Below are 21,226 nucleotides of genomic sequence, written 5' to 3'. Positions count from 1 at the left end.
TCTTGATTTATAAAAAATTTTTCCTGCACCTTTCATGTCCAATTCTACGGATTCACTGATCCACTTTTTTCACTTCTGGTGCCAAGGTGAGCCGATACATAAAGACAGAGCTGAGTTGATTTAAAACTTTTCTTTCTTTTTTACACAGACATACCGTAAATGTAGTTGAATTACAAAAATATTTGATAACTCTGCATTACTGCAGCACTTAAATATACCAAAAGCTTCACAAGTTTGGTCAAACATGTAAAAACAACTTTCGTTTGTTCAACCAGCGCAGTTAGAAATATATAACAGCCGATGTAAAATAAATAAGAAGCGGAAACTGACAAAAACAACATAAAAAATAAAACTTCAACAAACCTTTCAAATTGTTCAGAGTAATTAGGAATTCTAAATAAAATGTTAAATAAACTATGACATTGCTCAGAGCACAAAGCATAGAATCAGGCTGAATAGATCTTCCCTTAAAGACTGAACACATTGTCACCGATACCTGATCTAGATTTTTTTTTTCCCCCCAATATCCTGACCGATAAAGATGTTAATATCGGATCGGTGCATCTCTGTCAAGATTCATGAAAGAAATCATTAAAACCACAAACGGTTATGAAAGTTTACCTGCCGACACAAAGTGGTGCATTAACGTAAAGTAAAACTGAAATACGTCTCTCAGGGTCTTTTGCACATTTTTGCTCATCTTTGTAAAATATGTGAATCCCAGATTGAACAGAGTGCATCTGTGAACATCAGTGTTTAAGTTCCGCCTCTGATTCTCAACTGGATTTAGGTTCAGACTTGGACTAGGCCATTCTAAGACATGGATATACATCGATGCACTGTAGCTAATGTTAAAGTTAGTCTACGTTTACTAACTAGAGGATTTAGTGGAAATTGATTACTTTGGATTTTTTTGTAGGGGTATCAGAGTAAATGGGGCTGAGTATTTACAGGCTTTTGTTTGAAAAGTTGGAAAGTATTTATCCTTTTCCTTCCACATCATAACGACGCACTCTGTTGTGTAAGTAAAATCCGAAGGAAGTGCACTGACGACAAATGTGTAATAAAAAACATACTATAAGGGTGTGAGTATTTTTGGAAAGGCTTCCAAGATGGCTGCAGTAAAAAGGGCTAAAATATCAAAGAGATTAGACTGTACAAAGAGTTGAAACGCTGCAACATTAAAGAAACCACAAAATAACCACAAATGGAGTCAAATGCTGCCAAGCAGCTACAGACCAATGAAAATGACTCAACAGCCGGAAGGATGCAAAAAATATTAGTGGTTAGCAAGACAAAACGTGCACATGTTGGTTCTAATGCATGTGGAGGGTTATGTTTCTGTTTTAACTGGTCCAGGCCTCAGTGTTTTTGTAACCTCACCTAAATGCTGCAACACATCCTATTGTAGAAGCACCGCCTTCTTTTTCTTTTTTTTCCAGCGGCCTTAATCCTCTTCCGTATAATTCACAATAAATAAAATTGTATACGTTTTTGTATTTTAGCTGTATCCTGTTTTCAGACTAGCAAACACCCGGTGGAACTGTGCATCTGCCAGTCAGTGCATCGCTGGTTAATAAAAAAAAAAACATTGTTAAAGGGTTAATAGAGGAGCCATGTTTTGATGACTTCCTGAAGGCGGAGTTTCAGAAAGAGCAGGAGTTTCTTAAAGAAACAGAAGCCCAATTTCAGGGCACTAAAATCTGAAGTCAAATTTCTTTTTTTAAGTCATATTTGATGTAGCAGTTTCATAAAACTGGAAGTAGCAAAGTTACTTGATTGTTCTATAACTGGCACTATGTGGCTGGAAAACACATAATGCTGCCACTTTACATTTTTTACTGGCCCACATGAATCATTTCTGTTCCATGAAGGTCTTAGAGCTTTGTTAGAGAACAAACAGCTTCATGAAGATGAAGGAACACATCAGACTGCTGCTGTCTGACAGCCTCATTACTGTCAGTACATGCAAACAGCTCAATTTCCAGGTAGCAGAGACAATGTCCTGGAAGACACCATCAGTTGGCAAACACTGCTAATCCACCTCATTGGCTTTTGACGCTTCCATTTAAATCTCTCCATCTGGCCGTTTGTTTGAAAAGCCCGTGGATTCGATGTTTGACCTTTATGCTCAATGGAAGAGACGGTTTGAACTTCCTCCTTCCGTCTCTGCTCTTATTTCTCCAACCATGAATCCTCCTTTCCTGCTCCTCTGGGATTATTTGAGTTTATTCATGCTAATCAGCTGCCATCTGTCACAAAAACAAAACCTTGTCAGAAAGTAAAAAAGTAAATCCCTCCAGCTGCACAGCTGCCAAAACTAGTGCGAATAATTGTCCAAACATCAACCAAAAACTTATGAACAGACGTCCAGAGAACTAAATGTAACAGAGTGAAGAATTTTCCATAGAAGTATTACTACGCTTTATGCAAAATTGCTCTAATCTCCAGAGAACTCTATAGAAGTAGAGAACTGCAGATAAATGCAAAACAGTCCAGTCTAAAAGTTCATAGTTTCATAGAGAGCAACTAAAAAGGGATCTGAAAAAATGTAAAGTAGCTGCAGAGACACTCAGACTAAAACGACTGGAATATCACAGCGAAAGATCCACAATGGTTTTACAAGCTATAGTTACAATTTTTAGCAAAATTGCAAAAGATTTTCCTAAGTTTTTAAGGCCTGTATCTTCAACTTTACAAATCAACAGCTTGTGTGTGGGTGTGTGATGTTATAGAGAAGATACAACTCAAAGTTAAAGTTTACAAAAACTACTGTCCTAAAACATTTGACACACGTGTTGAAGAATCCCCCGGCATCCATGTTCCTAAAGCGTATTAATGACTTTTATTGACACGGAACATAAACACGAAAATGACTGAACAACAACAACAACAAAAAATCCAACCTCTCAACTCCACGAAAACATTTAGACTGCTGGCGTGGGTCTGTGCCGACTCCGAGTTCAGCCCCTCCGTTTTAAACTCGGCGTGAATCATAAAAGCGAGTCTGAATGTGTAATAAATAAACTGGTCTTGGAACGCGGGTCGTGTTTTAAAGAAATGATCGAATGCGAGCAAAAGTCACGTCGCTGCTGGCAGAAATAAAGAGCGTCCTTCTGTTGCTTCTCCTGCATGATTTGCATGATGGGTTCAGGCTGGACCTTATGACAGAACAGGACTTTTGGTTTAAATGATCAGCGAATGAGAAACGTCTCAGCCTGGTGGTTTAGTAGGTCCTGGAAGAAAAGCTCCACTTTCCTTTTGTGGTAATGCAGCATCAAGTAATGCATGTCCTTCAGTCCTTATGGAGTCATTTCTGTTTGAGCTGCCTACTTCGGTTCAAGGGTTAGTCCACCCAATTTACATACACATAGCAAAAATACATATATAAATAACAAAACCAAGCTTTTGCATTTTTCTTTTTAAATCTCCACCCCTGGCTTCTTTTTTTTTTTCTCTTTCTTTTGTTGAATTGCGGAGCACACATTTCACAGTATAGGAAGAAAAAGTCCTGAAGTTATATATATATATTTTTTTACATCACAAAAACTTGACATCATATCAAGTTTGTGTGCACTTTAAGATCCACCCACATGGGTCCCAGAAGGGTCTGGAGACCAGAGGTCTCAGTTTTAAAAATGTGCAGCTCTAAATTCAAACTTAAACATTTAAAAATCTGCCAAAGATTTTACGATTTTACAAACATCACCTTTTTAAGTTTTCAAAGAGATTCCGACATAATGGAATAGAAAAATATTTGGGGGAAATTTCTGTGCAACAGCAGCAAAGTTACCTCACGCTAGCAACAATACTTATGATCCAATTCACTCTCAGTTATTTTAGATCTGAGAAAGAATCTAAATAACTGATTCAGGTCTAAATACAGCTGTGAAGGTACATTTGTCTTTTTTTAGTCCAGCACACCCACCTTGCATTGTGCAAATGTGGTTTCCTGATGAAAGCTTTTCTTGTGAACTTGGAAGACTTTTAAGGAAATTCAAACCAACCGTGACCCAAATACACACCCTTATCGACTTCCCTTCATCTGTGATTAATATAATGACAAAAGGTTGCGCTGGTTAGCTTCATACTGAAACCAAACGAAATACAAGAGGTTCTGGTTGGAGCTACCAGTGCAGAAAAAGTCACATAATGGCAGGAATAAAAATAAATACCTTGGAAAGAAATTATTCAAATAAATTCAAATTTAGAAAAAAAAAAAAAGAAAATACAATAACTTGATTTGTAGTGTAATGCTAGCTAAAAGGTTAGAATATGACCATTTGTTGGTTACAGCCACTAAAATGTTCTGTATCATTTTAACCAAGACTCTACCGTCAGCTGGTTGAAACAACATCCTGTAGTTGTAGCCTACAGAAAGGCTACAACTACATATCAACTGGGCTACATATCAGTTTTACTAAAATAGCGTTGTTAGCAAGCTAGCTACCTGCGCAAATGGCCTAGATAATTAGCCAGCTAGCTAGCTTCCTAGACTCCAAGAAGAGGAACAATAAAAAAAGTATAAAACTCTACATAATAAGAATGCCTCTTTGAAAGTTGCTCTTAAACTGCTTAAATCTGTTTATAATAATGGTATAGATAAGATTATTATTTCTGTCATAATATTATCAATATTATAGTTAAGCTGCAACAGCTTTTCTGTTTAAAAGCAAAAAGCAAGTAGATTATGCAGCACGTCCAGTAAATACCTGAATAACATAAACTCGATCATCTCATGAGAATTTCATACTGGCATGAATAATAATAATAATAACCCTAAGTAAATCTAATAACATTAATTATTAGACTAAGTAATGTATGCATTAAGTCATATTAAGCCTATTAGTTGATATCCATGAAGTCTATTTTTGAATTTGCCATATCCTGGTTCAGTAAATGTACTGAATGGAAAGAGATGCTAACAGTGGTAAGTAATAAATAATGTGATGTCATTTGGGTGGACCGACCCTGTAAGGAGGGTTTGGAATATTTTCACAGGATTTATTTCCCATCTGTCTGGAAAACCTCCAGCTCTGGCTCCTGCTGATGACTTTGGGTTTTCAGTTCTGCCTTTTCAAGTTTCAGATTTCATCACTCTCTTGCTCTCCCCTCCCACTTTTGTTCTTCATGGATAAAAGGAATGTAAAAGAAAAAAAATTTTTCAAAGGTTTCCCGCAAGAGTGTTTCAGAGCAGATTGACCTTTGCCACCACTTGCTTGCAGCCCGACTGGGAATATTCGCGCCCTGCGACTATGGGGTAGTACTCGATCTCCCCCGCGAGGCGTTCGATGTTGCTGTGGTCTGGGTAGAAGCCCTCTCGGGTAATTTCTTCCAAAAAGCACTCCATCACGTGGCCTTTCTCCAGAAGTCCCAGGGGCAAGATGTCGGCCTCGGTCCACAGCGGGTGATGCTTCTCCAACGTGTTGCGCAAAACGGGAGTCAGCTCCTTGACCAGGTTGCTGTGACGGCCGGAGGAAATGCTGGAGGAGTTCTGCAGCATGTGTTTGGTGATGTGTGTGTGGCCCAGGTTGCTGAGGAACAGGTAGATGGCGTTCAGGTATTCGTTGGACTGCTTGGAGGCGACGAGCTGCAGCAGCACGTCCAGGATCTCCACGTGCATGTGCTCGGCCTCGTCGAAGATGAAGAGCGGGATCTTCTCCTCCTCCTCCGCCTTCTCCACCATCTCCGAGATGAGAGAGGAGAGGTTGCGCGCGCACTGCATGGCCTCCGCCTCCTGGGGGCAGTGGTGGAGCACGTAGTACTGCAGCACCAGGGTGTCCCCCACCACCGAGCGGAAGTGTCCGGCCAGGAGGCGGCCCAGGTGGCTCTTTCCCACCCCGCTGGGCCCGTGGACGGACACCACCAGCGGCTTGTTGTGTACGTATGTGGACAGGTAGTCTTTCAGGTGGTGCACCAGGCCCTCCACCGCACCCTGCTGGCCAAACACCTCGCGCCTCAGTGTCTTCTCCAAGCCTTCCAGATCGTATCGGAGAACGTGGTCGTCCAGGTTCTCTATGGCGTTGTACACCTGGGGAGAAACGGTCACACGTTTTAGAAATCTGAAGGCACGCAGGAATATCTTTGCATTGCTTTATTTATGCGTTTTATTAAATAAACAGTTTTATATGTTCAAAAACTACAGATAACGCTAAAACCTTGGTCATCTGTATATCTTCCCCTTCTCTCCCCATGATCTTCTTCCTTATAAGCTACTATTGAATAAAGACCACTCGTGTTGTAAAATCAGTCTGTTAAAGGTACAGCATGTCGAGTTGAGAGACATCTGGTGGCGGCATTTAAAACTGCAACCAAAATGTTTTCCGAGGCAAGAAAACGGTTTGGTGTCTGCGCATCCTCTGTAGTTATTTCACTATTTGTGATTGGTTGCTAAGGTTGCAACCAATAATTATTTTAGTAATCAATTATTCTATCAATTCTTTTGACAATCAGACAAACTAACTTTATTAGAAATGAAATAACATTAGCAAATTAATACTTCAGTTCCTTTTTAACTCAGAACACAAACATTTTATTGCAATAGCAAAGCATTACTTTAGTGACTGTAGTGAAACTTAAACTTGACATATATTTACGTATATATGTATATCTACATATAGACGTTTTGTATACCCCAGTTAACGATTAATCTATTAGTTAATTTCAATAATCGATTGATCACGATTGATCCAATTAATCGTTGCAGCCTTTAGTTTATCGTAAGCATCTCTTTGTATAACATCATCAAGTACAGTTTCCCATTAGCAACTGTGAACTAATATCTATCATTTCTTTGTTACCGTCTATTTTGCTCATCATCTAGACATCAGTCATCTAGACTAACTTTCCCACCTTCCTGAAGAAGACTAAAGACAAACGTGTGAATGACTGCAATCCTAAAAAACCAAACTCCCCCGTTATTTTGACGGTTTCGGTTCGGAGACCAGCAGTATGAGTTTACTTTAAGTTCCTCTCAAATCTTAAATTGAAACATTTTCAGATGTACACATGTTGAACCGAACTTAGTTCCAGATAAGCACCTGAAATGAATCCTCCACATTTAAGTATCATTGACCCAAATATTACTTTTGTTCTTCTGCGTTTGAACCTGGCCACATAGAAGACGGTTAGTCTGGACCATTTAGTGCCAACAGTAAAATTTGAACACCTCACTAAAGAGGAAGGCTTGTCTCACCTCAAACTCGTTTTCTAAACTGTTAAAGAAAATTACAGTGACTCGCAAAACGGAAAAACGGGTTAAGGGGAAGTACTCTGTAACGCATCTGTAAAAATTACTGCGCAACTCATGGTACTATGAGAAACACCCACAGCACATAGCTGTCAGGAATGACTTTTGATATAATAAATCATTCTTTATGGAAACGTTTTTAAAAATATGCATTTCTAAATTGTAGTTTTATTGAAATTGTAAAAGTAAAACTTATGGCTGATGAAAACTCGCCATCACCTTTTAATCCCTCTTAATGGTTTCCAACGTAACGCTCCAATAGGCGCAGTCATGTTCTGTGGAATGTGCATTAGAGCTGGTATTTACTGCAGCTGCCTGAACGCAGCGCCGCAGGGCACAAGCACCTGAATCTGCCTGATCACATCCAGACTGCTGAATAATGGCAGCTCGCTAATAATAGCCTCAACAAACAGAGGCGTGACAAAGCAGGCAGGGGAAAGGTTTTGCTTGAACCGAAACCTAAAACTTTCAGCAAAGAAAAATCCCATTAGTTGAGCTTCGGCAGCGCAGACAGAGAGGAGCGGCTTCACCGAGGAGCTCTGCCTGAGGCCGGCGCATTTATGTCAAAGGTTCTTCTGTCAAACGTACGTTTTTCTTTTGTTCACGTCCAGAATATTGTTTTCTTATTTCCCCTCATTGATTAGACTGTATTTACAGGAAAGTTAATAATAAAAAAATAAAATAAAAAAAAGTTCAGAATTGCGATGAAAACAGTTTTAAAAATCAGTTGTGGCGAGGCCATCTCTGAATGGTACACAAATCTTTTTTCATGTTTTCTGTCTTTTAATTGCTTTTTATGCATTTCTTTGTTTGTTAAAATTTCCCCGAAGCCTTCTTTTGTCACTTTGGATCTTGTTTGAAGAAATTTCTTGACAACATTTCACTTTTAAGATCATTTCTGTCTATTTATTTAATAAATTTCTGTAGCTTTTTTGGCATCTTGAGTTTTTTTTTGTACATTTTGCCTTTTTCTTTATATAGGGGTATTATGGATTTTCAAGCAACATAGTGCCAATTTATCACACCAATTAAGTAACCATGCCAACATCAGCGGTTACAAAAATGCTATATAGATTTTGATATTTAACACCTTGAAATTGGGCCTCTGTCCCTTTAAGAAGCTCCTGCTCTTTCTGAAACTCCGCCTTCAGGAAGCCATCGCTCCTGTATTAACCCTTCAACGACGTTTTTACCAGTGTAACACTGAGAAGTAGTTTGTATAATGAGCTCAACAAATACCAGGTGTTTGCTAATTGTTACTGGCTAGTCTGAAGGAGCTGAGAGGGAACTGTGGGGGAAGGGCTGCTCTGTGAGGAGGAAGCTTGGAAACGGCATCTCAAAGGCGGAGCTAAGTCCCCCCAGGCGTTTTGCACAGCTGAATGGTTGCCACAGAGATCAAAGGATTTCACAAACATGCATAAATGAATCAAAACTACCTTAGTAACTACTTTTTAGACGCCTATTCTTCCAAAAAAGAAAAGGAATTAGACCACAGGCTACTTACTTATACTTATCTACCAACCCTGAATAGGAGAATCTAGTTTATTTACTTTGGATCAACATTATTAACTTTTTCTTCTTTTGCTCTTTCCTTTGGTTTGTTATTTTGTTTGCATTTCCTTTTCATTTCTGTAAAGCACTTTGTATTGCCTTGTTGCTGAAAATGTGCTATAGAAATAAAATTACCTTTATACCAAAGCAACACTCCAGGTGTGTTTTTGATGAGGGAATAACACTGTAACAAGACGTAAATCTCAAAATATGTGATTTTACATAATCCTGGCTCTTTAAGTGAATCCAGTTTTTTGTAACTTAACTTCTTGTTTCCTTCTAGATTGGCGCTTCTACATAATAAACCTTTCTATGCTTTGCTTTTCCATAATCACATAAATCTAAACATTTGAGTACAAAACAAAGTGAGGATGTCCACAGCCGTCCATCGCCTGGAGGACTGTCAGTGGTTTACCTGGACAAAGACTATAGCGAACAGCAGGTAGAGGCAGTACATGGCCCGGCTGCGCTCCTGCTTGGGCATCGTTTTGCGCGGCCCGCCGTTGGGAAACAGCACTCGCCTCTTCCTCCTCCTCTTCTTCTTCTGAGGGACAGAAGGAAAGGCGGGAACCTCAAAGGTGAAGATTTTGGGGCTGGTTCGGCCCGGAGCCCCGGCGAGGCTGCCCGCCGCCGCCAGGCTGTTGGCCATCTCCTGACGCCGCAGCTTCATGGCCTGGTACTTCTGCTTGATGCGGATGACGGCGCGCAGAGAGGCGAAGCCGGACAGCGCGGTCGGGCCGCGCTGTCCCGTCTGGTTCTTCCCTCCATCGCTGTCCACCTCCTCGTCCGGCTCCCCCTCGAAGTCCTCCACCAACTGGGAGGAAGAGGTGCTGCTGCTTTCGTCACTCATCTACGGAGAGAGAGGACAGACGTTACCTACAGGAGCCAGCGCCGTCTGGAAACTAAAGGTCTAGAACACGTTTCAGCAACCAGACCGTTCAAAAAAAATAAAACACAACACAGTAACCATTTATCCGTCCATCCATTTTCTGTTCACCCTTTGTCCCTAATGGGGTTGGGAGGGTTGCTGGTGCCCATCTCCAGCTACGTTCCGGGCGAGAGGTGGGGTCACCCTGGAGAGGACGCCAGTCTGTCACAGGGCAACACAGAGACATACACACACACACACTCACTCACCCCTAGGGAGAATTTAGAGAGACCAATTAACTTAACAGTCAGTTTTTGGAGTGTGGGAGGAAGCCGGAGTACCCGGAGAGAACCCACGCATGCACAGGGAGAACATGCAAACTCCATGCAGAAAGACCCCGGGCCGGGAATCGAACCCAGGACCTTCTTGCTGCAAGGCAACAGTGCTACCAACTGCGCCACTGTGCAGCCCCTCTAACCATTTATGAGACAGAAATAAACTTTACTTTTTGTCAAATGTCATCAACATAATCAAATACGCACTAAACATGTTGATGAATTTGCTACTAGTCAAAAGCATCTCTAACCTGCTGGGTTTCTAGCCTGGACTTAAAGGAGCTCAGTGTTTTGACGGTTTTGTAGTTTTCTGGAAGTTTGGAAAAACATCCAGTTTGGTCATTTTCCCTGATCAAAGCTTCGATTTAAGCTTCCAAACCTCTGATTCAATGAAAAACAAAAACAAACAGAAAACAAAAACCAGGTTTTCACTCCACAATAAGACTTTCTGAGTCTTAAAGCTGAAACTGATGAAACATCCAGTTTTTCCTAAAGTGTAGTAACAAGATTGTGGTTTAGCTGTAACTGACGACTCCGTACCTACAGACATTGTTTTGATCCCGTTTTGACCTTCTGACCCCAACAGGGAACTGAGGCGCCTCATTCCTTCAGGGCAATAAGAACTACAATTATTCCAACAGCGTAGATTTTAAAATTATTTCCACTTCACAGAGTAGTGTGTTCTGGTAGGCAGGGGTCTCTTAAAGGACACTTTCATAAATAAAACCCTTTTCATTGCTTTCTCTACGTCTCCACTGGTATTTTGGTGATTTCCGTTTGGTGGCAAGTCTTTTAGTTTGGAAGGCCTTAACCTTTAGCTTCCCTGCATTCCAAAACATTAGCGTCGCTTCCAGTCAAAAGAAAATTAGAAGATGAAACAGAAATCTCCCAGGTTTTAATAATAATTGATCTCAACTACAGCGCTAAAGTTTTATTATGACCTCAGTGGGCTGGATGGCTGGATAATAACTGCTTCTTGCTCAAACACCTCACTCCTTGATTTTGCTGTTTCTATTTTTTAGCAACTGGACATTTTGATATTTATTGGCGTTAACTTGTTTGTTTGTTTGCACTTTTAAATCGATCAGGTCCATCATTGGACATAAATTCAACCTTGGCTCCCTTCCAGGGGCCGGGTCTTACTGGCACTTCATCACTTTAAATGTGCATCACAACACAACAACTTGCTCTCTTAAATAAATCCCACATTTTTCTCTGAAGGCTCCCAGAGGCCGCTGGATGCTGCAACGTGAGCAGCGACCGTTTTTCCTCTCTGTCTGAAACTCTGCAGGGGGGGAGTTCCTGTCTCCTTACGGAGCCCAGCTTGAAAGAACCTGTCTGTTTAAAAAAGGAAACGTTTTTACAAGTTGGCAGTTTTGCCTTCAGAGTTTGAGGTGTGAGAAGCCGGGCCAGCTGTGGTGCAAGGAGAATACTGCAGGGATGGAAAGAATTTATTGTCGCTTTATAGAACAAATTGCTGTTTTGGAAAGTCTTTTTTCTTCTTCTTTATGCAATGAAACACGTTTATGCTTCATTGAGGTCATGCTTGTTATAAAATGGATTAGCTCACACGTGGGAGGAGCAGTTTGACCTCCAGTCAGGAGGTTAAGGCCGAGCCAAACAAACTAGATCAGCTTCTTGTGGAGGATGAGAAAACTTGAAAAAGCTGTTAGTCAGACAGTTTTGTTGTTAATACTACATAGTTAAAAACAGAACTCGGTTAACCCGTTTCAATTTCAAGGTGACGAGGAACCTTGTGTAAGATGCTACGAGAAAATATCGCTCTCATTAGAATCGTTCTGCACTTAATGACGCCGACGCCGTAGCATCATGGAGGGATAACTCAGGCTGCACAAAGTGGGGTTCTATTGAAAGGCTGATAGCAGTCATTAGCCTCTAGGACAAAACCGTCAAGTAGACGGCGACATCTACAGTCGTGGCTTTCGCAAGTTGCCAGGACAACGGCAGATGTCATGCAGCATCTTTGTCCATCCGTGCTGCGCTTTTCAGAGCAGTGACAGCGAGTCATCGGCGTAGTCGTCCTGCTGCTGCTGCCCGAACTGATGCTTCAGATTTTAAATGATGCATGTCATCTACTTAGTTTCCCCGTCTTGTTTACGCTTTTAAAAAAAAATTCAATGATTGGCTGTTCGCACAAACCGTACAAACTCACTGCATGACTCAGGCTACGACGCTGGCAGCTGATCGCTTTGTGAGTCAGAGGTGGAGCAGACTTCAACCCCCTCGTTTACCACGCAGGTATGTTAATCCCACCTGCCTGCGGTGGAAGGGGCTAGCGTTCAGTAGACAACTAGCCAGAGCCATGGCGCCTCCTCTAATGCCGTCTAATCCTTCCTCTGTTTTTAGCACATCCTGAATTTTTCAAGAGGAAACCGTTTAATAACACGTCACAACACATTGATATCAGTATCCCGGACAAATTTTTTATTCTTTTTAAATCACTACTTAATTGATGAAAAGAATTTTAACAGGGTTTTAATCATCGCAGCAGACAACATCTAAAGACAAACAATCTTTAAAGAATTGAGATGAAGTGACAGGATATGTGAAAATCAACAGCGACAATATAAAAGGAAGTGGACTCATTTATTCCTGTGTTATTTTGACCATTTATGAATGCTTAGGTTCAGTATTTTATTTATTTTTAGTCTTTATTCAAGCCAATAAAACGCTAATGCAACCAGAGTCTTTAAACAACATTTGGTTCTGCTCTTGGTCTCCATGATCCTGCTGACAACGCCAAAAAATAAAAATAAAAAATGCGTCTGTAGACTCAGCAGGTATGAAATGTTGTCGTCTGGTCATCAATAATAAAAGTTTTCTATATTCTACACAGTCTACCATCAGGAAACGTGGTGATGTGACGGCACTTGACAAGTGAAACCGAATCTTTTCACACAGAGCCAACTTGATTTGAGGAGGTTTTTCCCCTTTCTATGTGAAATCATTTGAAGAGTGACATTTTGTGTCGTCTTTGATATTGAAAGGTGTTTGATGAACTGAAACAGAAACAATCTGTGGCAAAAACAAATGATTAAAAAATTGGAATGCACAATTAAGTTTGTTACCCGTAAGATGTGTGCATTTTATGACCATTTATTGCCAGAATTAATCGACAAATATAAACAATTTAGGCACAGAGGTACAAAAGGAATGTGGGAAAAAAAACGTAAAATGGTGAATTTCCAAGAAATAGTTTTAAACACGGGAGAGGGTTTCGTGAGAAGGACGTCCTTTGCGTCTTTCCTTTGTGGGTTCAAGGAAACAAAATGCCGACTGTTGGGGGTTGAAACAACCACAGTTTAGAGAACATGACAGTGAACTCTCTCATTTGCAGCTCTAAGGTTGGTTATTGATGCAGAAAATTGTGGTTAAAAACCACAGAAAACCAATTTGGTCCATCGCAGCAACATCTCTACTTTGAAACATGCACTGCAAAGCGGAACCCGTCAGTAGGTGTGAAACACCGTCAGCCTGCTTTACTGTCGCGCTCTGTCAGGACATCTTCTCAAACGGGAGGGTCATCATGGAGGACCAGCCAGCTCTGCTCACAACCACAGAGCTCTGCTGCGTGATGCAAGTGCGTCTGCGGCGCCACGGCTCCGAAAACAACATTTGGAGGAAGTGCAATAAAAGTTTACGTTTAAAAGAGTTTGAACACGGCAGACGTCTGCGTTCGTCTCAGTTTGACCGGCGCTCCGTTTGCACTGCAGACTGTAGGATTTGTGGTTTTTCGGAACTAAAACATAGCAGGTCAAAAGGTTGAGCTTTTTCACTTCCATGGGGAAAAAAAACCCAAACAATAATAAATCAAGATTGTGGCATTCGGTGCATGTGGGTGAAGCTGTGGAGAAGGTTTGGTTCTGAGCTGATGGATTTAATGCTTCTGCCATCCGTCTTGCTTTGCTCCGTTGCCAAACCAAGTGTTGCTCAACGTCATAATCGACAACACATGTGCCTGCAACTACACAGACGTGTGATATTAAAATGTTTTTTTTTTTTAAATGCTTTCTTGCAAAGTTTCAGCTAAACTATCAGCAACTTTCAGCTGCATGAAAGTGCAGCAGATCAATAAGGGTTGACTGAAAAAAAAAGGCAGATTGCTGTGAAAACAGCAACCATGCAGGGAGATTCAGGCAAAGCCAAGCTACCAGGCAGACATCAGATAAGATAAAGGTAGGCATCTGCATTTAAATGAAAGCTTCTCTCTCTCTCTCTTTTTTTTTTTTTTACATAATATTCAAATGGCATACAAAAGAAAAAAAATCACACTGTTACTGGAGAGAGAGAGAGAGAGAGAAAGAGGGAAGTACCAGATGATTCGGGAAGCTTCACAAGGCCCTGCAGAGTGATGACACACTCAACAGTTTTCTCTGCATGCCGCACGTTCAACTTCATCCAGAAATCTCTGCTGACGTGCTTTGCAGAAACTTCTCATTCAGACTTTTGCAGCAGTGTGAACCTGACCTCCCAGCAGGCCTCACAGCACAGGAGCTATGAGCTACACCCAGGAGAGGCAAAGGACAGCGAACGCTTTGTCTGACCGATCAGAGAAAAATGGAAAAGTTACAAAACACACACTCACACACGGCTCTTTTACATCAGCGCTAAAGAATTTAAGTGGGATCAGTGGGAGCAGAAAGCAGAGGGATATCAGAGCCCATCTGTTTGTTTTCCCTGCGTCTTCACATGCAGAGACCTGAAAGACCAGCAACATTCCAGGCGGATCAAAAACTTCACCCTGCTACTACTACTACTTAGACATGTCGCTTTAATGAGTCTCCTGCTCATAAATCCAGCATTTTTTTTCCAGAACGTGCACGTTTGCGCACACGAACGCGCCACAGGTTTGCAGGTCGGATTCCACTAAAGCGTGTATTTCAAAATGAAATGACTTGTTTTCAGCCGCGCACAGAGAAGATTGCGCATCAACTCCAGCTACAGCTCAGCTGCGAAAACGCCAAAAAAAAAAAACAAACAAAAAAAAAAACTCAAGAAAACTTGTCTCTCCGATTACCTTCAAATGTGGCATGAGATCGTCCAAAGTGAGCCGACTGTCAGTGAAGGTCTTAGTCCATGGCTTGTTGGAATGGAGAAGGCAGAGAAAAAGCCCCACGCAGCGGAGCGCAGGAAGCCTGGTTATCTCAGCCCTCCGACTGCGGGCTCCGCCTCGTTCTTCCTCTTTTTATTCTCTCTGCTGTCTCTCCTCTAACTAATGATTGTTTCCTTTAATTCACTCGAGCTTTTAAGACTCTCTCTCTCATGATCAGCTTTTTCTGGCTTATTATATTATATATATGTATTTTAAAGGCATCTAAGAATCAGTTTGTGGTTATATCGAGCCTTTCTGTAGTAAGTTTAACTGGAAGTGCAGTTAATTGCTCCAGTCACCATGACGACAGAGGAAACAACCAGTTCACCACAGAGGTTATGAGTCACAGAGGGTCTTATATGAGCAAAAATAAAGAGATATTCTGTCTAGATTCTGTTTGGTTTGAATGTTTTCTGGAAATAAAATAGTTGAGGATAACAGAGAGATGCGTTGTGTTTCGGGAGTCGCAGTGAAATCGAGACTTTTTGCATAATTGAGGTTCTGGCGCGAGCGACTGGAACGAAAAACGAGATTTGTCCTTTATGGCTTGTAGTGAAAAGTCAGAAACGTTAAAGCTGGAAATATGAACAACAGCTCCCCCAGTGGCTGGAAGTCAGAATTACAACTTGGAAATCCAGAAATGCAGCATGAATGGCACACTGCGCGAGACCCGTTAAATACTAAAATATTATTCTTTACAAAACAAAGCTTAGTCTCATATGTTTACTGAAAATTCAATCTGAAGGAGGAATCCTCCTCATCTGGTCACATTATTTCAACAAGGATTGAATAAAGCCGCAAATACGATTTTATTTTTAAAAAATCGGTGATAATTACTTGAATGATTATTGGCGCTAACAACCAACAGCATAAATATCTGAAGTTAGAAATTATCTCGCAAATTTGCTCTTGGACGACTGAAAATGAATAAATAACCAGTGTTGTATAGTAACGAAGTAAAAATACTTCACTACTTTACTTAAGTATATTTTGGAGTACTTCATACTTTCCTCGAGTATAACATTTTTTGATGACTTTCACTTTTACTTCACTACATTTCCGAACTTAATTGCGTACTTTTACTCCGATACATTTTCAATGTGTGGTTTAGTTACTCGTTACAAAAAAGCGAGAGAGAGAAACAAAGTGTTTTGATCCCACCTACTGATTAGCAAGTAGCAAGTAGGCTACCGAACAAAGTCCGTAGCCTGCTTGCCTGGGCTTGTTCATCACCTCCAATAGGATACACCTGTTTCGCTTCTCCCATTAAACACAAAGCAAGTCTCGCAATCAGCAACAGCCACATGGAGGAGGAGACGGAGACCACAACGACTGCAACTACGTCGGACACGGCTCCAGGGGAACCACCAGCTGGTGATGAGAGCCCATGGCCTTATTTAAACACAATATACTCTTTCGTGGGTGTTAAAGATTCGTCGTACCGCATGCAGTTTATGTTATTCCTGCCCGAAGATGTGGAAATTCTATCTTACAAAAACTCCCCGTCCAACTTGAAGAAACACATCGAGGTAACGTCTTATGAAATGGTTATAATCCTCCTGTTTCAGTAACTATAGCTTGGTCACTAGACACTACTGTATTGTGAAATCTTGAGCATAACGTTACCTGTATAAATGAACTTTGTTTGGCATTGTTTCAGTTCCACACGTGGTGTATTTAGCTTAGGCCTAATGTTGACTGTAGCAGGCTACCTAGACTCCTCTGTTCAAGGGGGACAGAAGCCATAGCGATAGCAATTTAGACTAAATTTAACGAATATAGGAAAGGCATGCAAGTTCAAAACCAGGTTTACAGAGATGCCAATAAGCTGCATTTCCCTCCCAATTCTTTTTTTCTTTTGCATAATGACCAGTTGTGTGCACCACCTACTGACTGTAGCATTGACTGATTCACTGATTTGTGAACTAGAGTAATCGTAACAGCTCTTTTTCTTCATGTTGGCCGCATTTTCTGTACTATTTATTTTTCTCATTTTCAGCACTGACCTTACTTGAAGGGAAAACTTAAGGCTTACAAAAACTTTGTATTTTCTGTCCTGGAGGGTTTACTAAGAAGCTGGTTCAGTTGTAAAGCAGGTTAAGTTAACCTTGTGCTATAGGTAAAGCACCTAATTTTCTTAACTAAATGATGCCTGCAGGTATATCTATTAGCAGGTTTAATTTTGCCTGCACTTGGTTGTGTACATTATTTTAAGTGTATTTGACAAGTTTACCAAAATATAAAAAATGTCATTCAAACTGCATTTGCTTTGTTTTACTTTTTACTTGTACTTTTCATTACATTACTTGAGTACATCCATTTTTACAGTACTTTCCATACTTAAGTACAAGAAGTTTCAGATACTTTAAGACTTTAACTCAAGTAACATTTCAGTCAGTGACTTCGACTTTTACCAAAGTCATATTTTGGAGAGGTACTTGTACTTTTACTTGACTCTGAGTTTTCAGTACTTTATACAACACTGTTAATAACCATAAACATGAAAACAAACTAAACAGCGTTTTCTATAAACGTTCAGCATATTGTTGCAGCTTAAAGTTAAAGTGGAATTTTATCGGTGTTTCTGGTGTCTGAAGTTTGAAGAAAGCAGCAAAATTCTGAGTCTTAATATCTAAAGGGTAACTTTGAAGGAAAATCTTTGAAACATAAAACAACGGAGAAAAAGAAAAGATAAAGAAAAAAACCCCACAGGAGAAAAATTCAGATTGAGACCAACCTGTCAGAAGAACCAGAGCGTCTTGCTGAGGTCCAGTAGCGTCATCCCACAGTGACCCGGACCGGCTCTCTTCACGTTCAGGTTCCTGCCGTCCAGGTTTTCAGCTCGGCACCAAATCGATAATGCGAGGAGGAGGAGGAGAAGAAGAAGAAGAAGAAAAAAGGTATGCCAAACAAAACTTCAAACAAAGTGCTTGAAATTAATGCAACGCAAAAACGAAACTGGACAAGAGGATGAGGCTTCAGTCCGAAGCAAATGGACCAAACTAGTCGGTTTCTGTTGTTTCTCTTCCTTCCCTGAGGAGAATTCAAGAATATCAGCTGCAGCTTCCGAGGGGCGGAGCCATCACCGGCCTGTCAACCAATCAGAGGCGGACCTTAGCAGCGTGCGCCCACGTCGTGCAACGCACAGCCAATGAAAAAAATTCAAAACTTTTCTTCCTGAAGGCATTTAGTTAGCCGCAGAGAAAATGTAAACAGTCTGTAGAGAAGACACGAAGGATAAAATATACACATTTGTCCCTGTTTAAAGTTACACATCGACGAAATGTTGGATTATTTTAAAAGCCTTCTAAAGAACAAAAAAATCACATTATGATTTACTTAGATCCCAACAAACAGATTTTGGTCCGGTAGAGAAAAAAACTCCGAAAGCGGTAAAAACGTGAACGGCTGGATCTGAGATGTTTGTAGGAACTGCAGCGGTTTCCTCAACGAAAATGTCCCAAACTGCTATTTGCCTGTCATTAAATCACAAACATGGCAGCTCAAAACGTCACCTCGTCTGTTTGCATATAATGAGGAAAAACGCGGCATTTTCTGCTTGTGTGAGTGAAAACTCAAACGGAACGTGAGAAAATCCAAGCAGCTTTCCAGCTTCCAACCGGAAATGACAAATTCAAGCAAATGAAACGCACCGTGTTTTTTTCTGCACTAGTGGCCTTTATTTAACAGTATTCAGGATTACTGACCTAAGCTGAGTTGCCTCCCCTCCTTCCCCCCTTCTTCAAATCTGCTGGTTTGTGCAGTAAAAAGTTTCGCTTGTGCTGCTATCCCTTTAAAGATATTAATAATAAACAGAGGTCATGAAAGGTCAACCAGCCCCCCGCCCGCCAACTTTCATCTAGAATACATTTGTGTTGCAAATATTTTCAATTGTGCTGCTTTTGTTTTGAAGATATTGATATTAAAACTTCCACTAACAGCCAGCTGTTAGTGGAAGTTTTATTTTTGATATAATTTTAAAGATATTAAGGAAAAAATAGTTTTCAGAGGTCAACTCCTCCCCCTCACCATTACCCCCACTCACGTTTGCAAAATCAAACTAATTCGGTGTCAATCAACTTATCCAACTTTTATTGGGATAAGTTCTTTGATAATTTCCTTTGAGGTTTTCCATCCTCACCAACGCAAAATCCAAAATGGCTGCCATGTGTTTGTCAGTAGTGACAGGTTGCAGAACTAAAACTGTCTGAGTTTCTCTCTCACCAGATCAGTCACTTGTTTTAATAATAACATTAACACATTTTATTAGAGGTCACCGAACAGGAAATACAAGTGTTGCGGCTCCTCTTCGCAGGGAGGCAGGATGATGAGGACGATGAGGAAATCTCACTGGTTTTCGCTGCAAGCGGTTTATTCCGTTCTGCAACTTCTTGATTTTTATTTTTAGAACACAAACTCAAATGTCACACAGCGGCTGTTTAATGCTGCAATAAAGGTTCGTCTTTATTCTGTTGCGTTAAAGTATTTTAGCACTCCGGGAGGTGTAACGGTGCTTTCAATTGAACTCAGAAGTTTGAGTTTTTGATTTAGAAATCTGGAGAAAAAAAAAGAAAAAGAAAAAAAAGTCAGTGAACTTGATGAAAGGTTGGAAAGTTAAGCAAAAAACAAACAAAAAAATCCAATATGGCTGCTCTCAAATTGTGCTGAGTTTCATGAAATCTGACATAGTTGTCCAACATGTTGCTATGGAGAGTATAAATGCATAAAGGACAGAAAAACTCCAGCATGTCGGTTCTGATTTGTGAGGCAGATAACACACACACACACACACACACACACACATCCCTCTCTGATCAGCAGCACACACTCACGTGCAAAGCAGCATTCCAGCTGCTTACTGTAAACTAAATAACTGGATCTCCTGTTGGTTGGCTGGTTGCAGGTAGATCCAGATGCCTCCACCTTCATCTCAGCGTCAAACGTGACTGGAAACAAACCGGGTCTGTGACATGTCTTCATCCTCTGCTCCAAAAAAAAAAGAAAAGTAGAACCTTGATGATGTAACTGAACTCTGTTGAAGCTTTTTCACGTTTCCTTCCCTCTTATTATAACCGCATTTTTTATGTTTTCACACAGCTTCACTCCGCCGGCTGAGTGGGTTGCAGCAGTCAGCCCACCGCCTTGCTGAGCTCAGCTGTTCTCACATATCGCAGCAGGAAGGTGGAGAGGACCTGAGGGGGGGGGAGTGGACACACAGCCAGCCGTTAGTGGAAGTTTTATTTTTGGTTTCTGATCACTTTGCTGGCATCACTTTATTGATTCACATTTTCCAAAAAAAAGGGGGATTTATTATTTTTTTTAATACTTTGAAAACAGGTGTTGCTACATCCTATCTGCACGCATCTGGCCCTTATTTATTTACGGGGGATATAAATAAAAAAGGTGTGAACCATGTTTGCATAGAGTGTGATCTGCCCGCCCCGGTATCGCTGCCCGTCAACTGGGTCACGCTAAGCATGCTTCACACAGAAGCCGTCACGGTTCCCCTGCAGCCCGTGTGACATCTGCGAATCCGTCAGAAGGAAGTTTGCATGTCTGCGAGCCGCGGCGCTCGGCCTCTGTACACAGTTTACTCTCAGCAAGCAGCTGCGCATAAACTGTTAGTGTTGCAGTGGGAAGCAGAGGGATTAGTCAGAGACCCGCCGTGTCACTCAACACAAGACTGAAAGCTGCACGTTTGACTTGGCTGCCCCTGAAACTCAACAAGAGGCATATCTGAAATATTGTTACTTGGCAGATAGTTTGACAACTTGGTTAAAAAAAAAAAGGTGTCTTTTTTATCCTTTGAGAAAATGATTAAAAAAATAATTTGGGCAACATGTAGAGCCGCTTGTTTTCTTAATGAATAATACAGCAAAGACACGACTGGCTGTTTTCAGAGACAAAAAGAGGAAGTTTTTTTTCTTGCAAAGCGGCGAGTTGCTCTAATTTAGGAAACACTTTTTTTAATTGCAGAGCTAAAAAGAGAAGATCTTTATTATTTACAAAAAATGTTGAGATGTTAATCTAAAAATAAAAAATGTGTATTATATATTTATATATATATATATAGAGAGAGAGAGATATGTAAGGGGGGGAAAAGCACAAGC

At 40.8% G+C, this 21,226-nt stretch overlaps 1 protein-coding gene across 2 annotated transcripts; it reads right to left on the bottom strand.

Moving 5' to 3' along the window:
- Positions 1–2,826: 2,826 nt before the first annotated feature.
- Positions 2,827–18,642, bottom strand: tor4a (torsin family 4 member A). Of its 2 annotated transcripts, none has more exons than XM_023338665.1 (3): positions 17,854–18,642; positions 9,216–9,650; positions 2,827–6,031 (listed from the first exon to the last, which is right to left on the bottom strand). In XM_023338665.1, the coding sequence occupies exons 2-3, from the start codon at positions 9,648–9,650 to the stop codon at positions 5,189–5,191; spliced, it is 1,278 nt and encodes a 425-aa protein (XP_023194433.1). In that variant the 5' UTR covers positions 17,854–18,642; the 3' UTR covers positions 2,827–5,188. The 2 variants fall into 2 exon arrangements, with proteins under 2 accessions (XP_023194433.1, XP_005812084.2); XM_005812027.3 differs by lacking the exon at positions 17,854–18,642 and adding an exon at positions 15,042–15,197.
- Between the last annotated feature and the right edge of the window lie 2,584 nt (positions 18,643–21,226).

This window comes from Xiphophorus maculatus, chromosome 8 (assembly GCF_002775205.1).
Source record: "Xiphophorus maculatus strain JP 163 A chromosome 8, X_maculatus-5.0-male, whole genome shotgun sequence".
Taxonomy (NCBI): domain Eukaryota; kingdom Metazoa; phylum Chordata; class Actinopteri; order Cyprinodontiformes; family Poeciliidae; genus Xiphophorus; species Xiphophorus maculatus.
Note: the sequence above shows the minus strand (reverse complement) of the source record. Positions and strands in the feature narration are given on the sequence as shown.